Below are 7,238 nucleotides of genomic sequence, written 5' to 3' on the forward strand. Positions count from 1 at the left end.
CTCTGGCTCTCAGTGTGCAGTGTGCAGGTTCTGTGTCTAATATGGTCCAACGCCTATTTGCTCGAACCCGTCAAGTTGAATCATTGGCGGCTGAAGTGATGAGTCTCAAATAGGAGATTAGAGGGCTTAAGCATGAGAACAAACAGTTGCATAAGCTCGCACATAGCTATGCGACAAACATGAAGAGTAAGATTAACCAGATGCAGGAATCTGATGGTCAGATTTTACTTGATCATCAGAGGTTTGTGGGTTTGTTCCAGCAGCATTTGCCTTCGTCTTCTGGGGCTGTACCGCGTAATGAAGCCTCAAATGATCAACCTTTGGTGCCTCCTTCTCCTGGGGTTCCGCCGAGTACTGAGGCGCCACCTGATCGTCCTTGAAGATCCCCTCTTGTAAATTTGATTTGATTTGATTTTTTTTTTTAGGTATGTATAATGCAAATTTATGTAAAATTTTCAAAAAAAAATAAATAAAATGAACTTTATTTCTCTCAATGCTTTTTTTTTTTTCACGTGGATTGATCCACCATTCCAAAACCCTTTCCCTTTTTTTTGCATGGTGCTAGCCACCAAGAATCCATTTACTTCTTTATATATATACATATATATATATATATATATATATATATATATATATATATATATATATATTCTTCTTTTCCATCTGCTTTCGGTGCCAGATGCACCATCTATTACAAATATATTATATTAGGGTGGTGGCTGACACCATCATTTTTATATATATATAAAATTTTTTTTTTCACTTTTGTCATGCATCCACTACTATATATATTATATTTTTTTATATGGTGCGGATGTACTAACATTCCACCATCTTTCTTTTTATTTTTATTTTTATTATTATTATTTTTTTTTTTAATTTTATTTATTTTATTTTTTTGTATAAATTTGGATGGTGAGTTGAGGAATTTGCAGGGATGGTCGGGGAGCTTCGGAGCACCGCCACATAGCACCGCCACTGAGCACAACTGTTGCACTGCGTGTCGTCACGGAGGAAGGGATCACTAGATGCCGCTGCTCCCTATTAGATCGAAATTAGGGCTCTGATCAACGATTCCCAACCCGGCGTTGCCGTCGAAATCAATGGGGCTGTTGTGGTGGTTGCCCTTCCCGCTCTGCAACAGCTACTTGAGTCCACATGACATGTCGTCCACATCCCCTGCTATCCACCTCAGCAGAGACTGGTCGTGGGCCGGAGACGTTGCCGTTTCGGAGAGCATAGTCTCCCAATCCTCCAATCCGCCAAGCCCAAGGCCGCACTTCTCGACCCCTCCGTCCTTATCCTTTCAACCTCCACAACCGCCATAGCCAAAGCTCAAAACTCAAGCTCCTGCATACACACATGCGGATCGGGAAAATCCGCCAAAACGGTTCGCTACCCATTTGGATTCTCACCTGGCTGCCAAATCCGGTTGAACTGTTCTGAAAATAACGAGATCACACTCGGCAAATTCAGAGTCCAAAACGTGACCCCAAACGCCGTCTTCATGAACCTCCCTGTAAGATGCAACCGTCGGTTCGAATCCGTGATCGGACTCTTCAGCCCGAACTTCGGCCCGACTTGGAACAACAGCCTCCTCCTCTAGAATTGCTCGGCGCCGCAAAACGGCTGCCTCATTCCCGCCGATTTCATTTAGAAGTAGTTCAATTTAGAGAGCTGCAGGTCCAGCGCCGATAACATCAGCTGCCTGTCTCAACCCCACAACCAGTCAGAAGTTATGCGATTCGAGGACTTGAGTCGAACCGGGTGCAAGAACTTGTTCGGGTTGATTTTGGTTCAGTCGGATGGGGAGTCGCCGCTCTCGCTGGAGTTCGAAACGGTGGAGTTGGGATGGTGGGTCGGGGGACACTGCGACTGTGATCCGAATGCCACGTGTACTCCGGTAAAGCGCGGCGAGACGACGGACGGGTACCAATGCAGACGGGTACCAATGCAGATGCGTTGATGGGTTCGACGGGCATTTCCGGCGTTGATGGAGTTTAGGTTTAGCACACGGCCAACCTTTTCTCTGACTATATCTACAAGGTATGGTGTCCGGAACATAAATAAAGTCACTCCATAGTCCTCAAAGCTCACAGAATAGGCTTTTTTGAAGGTGGTCTTGGCATTTGGCACCGACGCATGTATCATACGAGACAACGATTCCCACATGTTTAGACTTAGTGAGTCGCCCACGAACATTATCCTTTTTTTTTTTTCACCTCCTCAGAAAATCCTCCCCATCAAACCTGGGCAAGTTACAGGAGTCAGGCTTCCAGGCATACTTGAGGAACTGCTTGTCAGGTCTGCCATACTTGATGCAATCAAACTCAGGATCTATGAAGGGACAGCTGGCGGAATCATAGAGCGGGTAAGAAGCATCAAAAACCCAATTGCCTTGGAACAAATTGCAGCCGCTCACTTGCTTCCTGTGGACTCTCAAGCTGATGCCATGGCTGTGTTCTGCTGCTTCTGCTTCCTCTGAGAAGAAGACCAGAACTTGAAAAGCTACAAGGCACAGCAGAGCTTGGAGCTTGAAACCCATTTGGGATTTTGAGAGCGGGACACAATCGAAGCCGTCTCATTGGTAATTTTGTCGGCCTCGATGACGATCCAGACGACGTCGTACGGCACCAGCATGAGCGAGTGCATAACGCCAATCAAATACAGCCTGGATGGTCAGAGCATAGGTGGTAGTAGAAGTTGGCGGCGTCGGGAGTACTAGAGCTTCGGGGATCCATGGAGGAAGAGCACCGGTGGGCCTGCTTCTATTGAATAAAAGTTGGCGGCGATGGGCCTGGTGTTGGTCTTGATGCAAGTTTGGGCTTAGTGTTGCTTTGGAAAGATCTGGGTTTGGTTGAAGAGGTACGGTGAAGTCATGGGCAAGGGAGATGACGGATTGGGCTTGGAGGCTGCCACTTGGGCCTGGATGGCCTTCTTTTGAGAGGCTTGCTGCTGATGGATATACATACATATATATATTTGTATGTATATGTATGTAAAAGAAATCTTTTTTTTTTTTTGTAAACATAAAACATTTATCTCTTTTTTTTTTCTTTTTTTTTTTTGAAGAAATTGTAATTTAATTTTGTACAAAGAAAATTGCAAATTTTCTTAACAAAATAAATTTGTAATAAAATTGACCTTCTTTAATAAAACATTTATTCTTTTTTATTTTGATGTGACTGAACTCGAAAAATTGAACATTCGAGCTGCTTACGTACCCTTCCAAAGAAGAGATCAAGTCGTAACGTAGTTCAAATACATACATATTTTTTGGTATTTTCTTTTTGTGTCGTTTGCAGTTTTAACTCATGCAGGCAAGGAGTGTTTGGTGTTGCCTTTTATGCTCGTGCAGACCAGGAGCGTTGGTGTCGCCTTTTATGCTCGTGCGGACCAGGAGCGTTGTGCCATACAGTTTAGGCTCGTGTAGGCAAGGAGCTTTGGTTCGTGCAGTTTAGGCTCGTGCAAACAAGGAGCATTGTGAATTTGTCAAACGATCCTGGAAAGGTTTTCCTTGCAATTTTCATAGCAAGGAGTCTTGACCGAGTGATTAAAGAAGTCTTCAGGAAAGAAATCACGCATCGTGATGGGGATGGACGATCTATGTGTCGAAATTTCATCATCTTCAACACATTCACATTGCTTTGAAGGTTGACAAGAGCTGCTTTGCCCCCTTTCCGATTGGCGGACTTGTGGAGGAGACGTATGCTTATTGTGCAATTTCTTAGGAGTGACTGGAGTCCATCCTTCAATTTTGCTTATCTTAGAGGATGCCCCCAACGGTTGAAGTGAAAACTTTGAGTCGGAAGAGCCAAAAGTGATGGTGGTATAGTTTGACTTCACCACATCGTCAAGATCTAGTTCGATGATTCCTTTCTGAGCCAGCTTCATGATGAGATCTTTCAGTACGAAGCACTTTTCCGTTGGATGACTGATGAAGCGGTGGAATTTACAGTATCTTGGGCTGTCGGTACGATTTATCTCTTCGGGCAGTCTGCATTCAAGCAAACTGATCACCTTCTTGTCCAACAGGTCATTCAGCATGGCAACCACATCAGAGTCGGGGAATGGATAAGTCTTCTCCTCAAGCTCCTTCAAAGTGCGTCTACGCATCTCTTGATCACGAAAAGCTTCGATTTGAATCGCCTTGCCTCATGTGGAGATTTTGACGGGAGCTGTGTTGACCGTCATTGTCTCTTTGGTGGGTTTCCATGCAGTCTTCTCCTCCTTTGGCCCAACAACTTTGTCACTCTTGTAGTCAGCAATTGGTTCTTTCTTCCCATGATGGGCGATGCTCAACTCCATGTCATGGGCGCGAGTGGCCAATTCCTCGAAGGTCCGTGGTTTAATGCCTTGAATGATGTATTGCAAACCCCATTGCATGCCTTGGATGCACATCTCGATTGAAGAGGTTTCCGAGAGCCTGTCTTTACAGTCGAGGCTTAGAGTGCGCCATCTGTTGATGTAGTCAATGACTGGCTCGTCCTTCCACTGCTTTGTGCTCGTTAGCTCTAGCATGCTCATAGTGCGGCGGGTGCTATAAAAGCGGTTAAGGAATTCCTACTCTAATTGCTCCCAGCTGTTGATGGACTCAGGCTCTAGGTCCGTGTACCACTCAAAGGCGTTTCCTTTCAGCGAGCGCACAAACTGCTTGGCAAGATAGTCCCCTTCGGTCCCTGCGTTGTTGCAAGTTTCAACAAAGTGGGCAACGTGCTGTTTCGGGTTTCCTTTTCCATCAAACTGCATGAACTTTGGTGGTTGATAACCCATTGGCATCTTCAGGGCATCAATCTTTTTGGAGTAGGGCTTTGAGTAGAACAAGGAGGTATGTTAGCTCCCTTCGTACTGTGCCTTGATGGTGTTGGTGATCATCTCCTGCAGCTGCTGGATAGAAAGAGATCCCATGAGTGCCGCTGCTTGGTCTGGCTCCGGCTTCACATCGTTTTTCTCCACCTGAGGTTCTTCTTCTTCGTCGTCTTCCTTCTTTAGAGGATCAATCTTCGGGTTGGGTTTCTCACCGTCCTGCGCCTCTAGTCGGTTGACGAGTGCTGCAATTTGCAAGTCTTTTTCTTCCACAGTTCGGGTTAGCCTTGCGATTGCTTCATTCATCTGAGCCAGCTGCTCATCGATTGAAGTTGCTCCAATGGTCATGACTTGCATGGCTGCACTGCCGCTTGAATCGGCATCGGAGAGCATGGATTCAGAGTATTTCCTTGGGCTTTCCCCCCTTGGTGCCCTTAGTGAGGCTAAGGTGATCAAAGGCTCGTGCCTTGGGTGCTTTTGTTCCCTTGGCAGAGTTGATGCAGAGGTGAAAGAGGTGGCAGAAGTAGCTCTTGCCATGCTTCGAGTCGCGATGCCCAAAGTGACACCAGTTGCGACGAGGACGCTCTTGTTCTTTGCACCGGTTGCGGGAACAGTTTGAGCCTTCCTTGATGCCATTAATTTTGGAAGTGCGTTTGGATTCCTTGGACGGAGAAAGAGATGAGAGGTAGAGATGGTCCCACTGGGCGTGCCAATTTGTAAACACGGAAAATTCCTGAAACGAAAGAGACAAGAACAACGTGCACAAACAAATATTTGTATTTTGATGATTTTGGGTTACAATCTCTCTCAATTTTGATCCTCTGATTCGATCTTCGTAAGGTGTGGATTTGTGGATGTTTTGTTGATCCAAGGGCCGTTGAGGCTTGATCTTGGATGAACTGTTGGAAGTTTCCTCAAAGGGGCCGTGGGCTTGATCTTTGAAGGTGGATTTGAGCAGATCTTCAAGGAGCCATTGGGGCTTGATCTTGAGGATGAATGTTTCTTCAAGGGCTATTAAGGCTTGATCTTGAATAACGGTGATGAACGGATCTTCAAGGGCTTTTGGGCTTGATCTTGAAGAACAATGATGAACGGATCTTCAAGGGGGCTTTTGGGCTTGATCTTGAAGAACGGTGGCTTGTTGATCCAAGGGCCATTGAGGCTTGATCTTGGATGAACGATGAACGAAGAACGAAGAACGAAGAACACTTTCTTCAATGGCCGTCGGGGCTTGATCTTGAATTGGTGGATGATCGTTGATCCAAAGGGCCGTTGGGGCTTGATCTTGGATGAACGATGAACGAAGAACGAAGAACACTTTCTTCAAGGGCCATCGGGGCTTGATCTTGAATTGGTGGATGATTGTTGATCCAAATGGTCGTTTGGGCTTGATCTTAGGATGAACGATGAACGAAGAACGAAGAGAGATTTCTTGATTCTTCGGGAACCTGGATGCTTGAGAGCTTCGGAGTTTCAGAGCTTCAGAGCTTCAGAGCTTCAAGAATTTTGCCTAATGATTTTGGTTCCTCCTCCCTCAAATGAATGAAATTGGCTTCTATTTATAGAAATTTCCAAGGCCTAATTTTGAATATAATATTCCAGATGAAATAAGTCGTTTCTGCCAGATGTTGACACATGTCCTGTTTGATGACTTTTCCAACTTATTTCGATTTTTTGTTTAGACATACGCTACGTGTAAAATTTATGTAATACATGAGCGTTGAAACTTTGAATTATCGGTCAACATTTATTTACCGAAATTTCGATGTCTACAGTTTCTCGTAAAAGAAAGTTAAGCACGCTAATTATCAAACAAGCTGAAGATTTATTAAACATTCAAATGCATTTCGACCTATACTTCATATCTCCTAATTCAAAACTTCTTCGGTGTTCAAGTTCAGTTAGGCACCCTACATGGCATTTGGTTGTACCACGAAATCCCAATTGTATCAATATTTTCCTCCTCTTGGGTTTATTGGAATTTTAAGGATTTGTATTGATTGATTGATTTGGAATGAATTGATAATTATAAGTAAAGTATTTTTCTCAACGACTTCTATTTATGACACATACATTGTATTCATAAACGAAGTCAGAGATCTGTATAGAGCATTCTCAGACAATACAGTAACAAATTAAAAAACTTAAGAATTTACTAAACAAAATAGTTACATATTAATCCATAAGATTTTTCATACAACACATCCACTATCCCTCGATGCGTTTTTATATTTTGAAAGCGTTGCATAACAATTTCATTACCAATATCCTCCATACTTAATCATCATTGATAGATTATCCAACCTCAAGGTATGTAAGAGCAGCTCAATCCAAGGCTCCACCCTTGAGTCTTCCCTTGTGCAATCCAACATATGCTTTAATCCTTCTTTTTTATATTTATGGTCTTTCTCGAGACACTGCATACCTAAACG

The 7,238-nt window shown here is 44.0% G+C and overlaps 1 protein-coding gene across 1 annotated transcript; it reads right to left on the minus strand.

The window, feature by feature from the left end:
- Positions 1–1,983: 1,983 nt before the first annotated feature.
- LOC126616563 (protein trichome birefringence-like 37) lies at positions 1,984–2,556 on the minus strand. The gene has a single exon (XM_050284636.1). It carries the CDS (start codon positions 2,543–2,545, stop codon positions 2,219–2,221), a length of 327 nt encoding a protein of 108 aa, XP_050140593.1. The 5' UTR covers positions 2,546–2,556; the 3' UTR covers positions 1,984–2,218.
- Positions 2,557–7,238: the final 4,682 nt, after the last annotated feature.

Source organism: Malus sylvestris, chromosome 3 (genome assembly GCF_916048215.2).
Source record: "Malus sylvestris chromosome 3, drMalSylv7.2, whole genome shotgun sequence".
Lineage (NCBI taxonomy): Eukaryota > Viridiplantae > Streptophyta > Magnoliopsida > Rosales > Rosaceae > Malus > Malus sylvestris.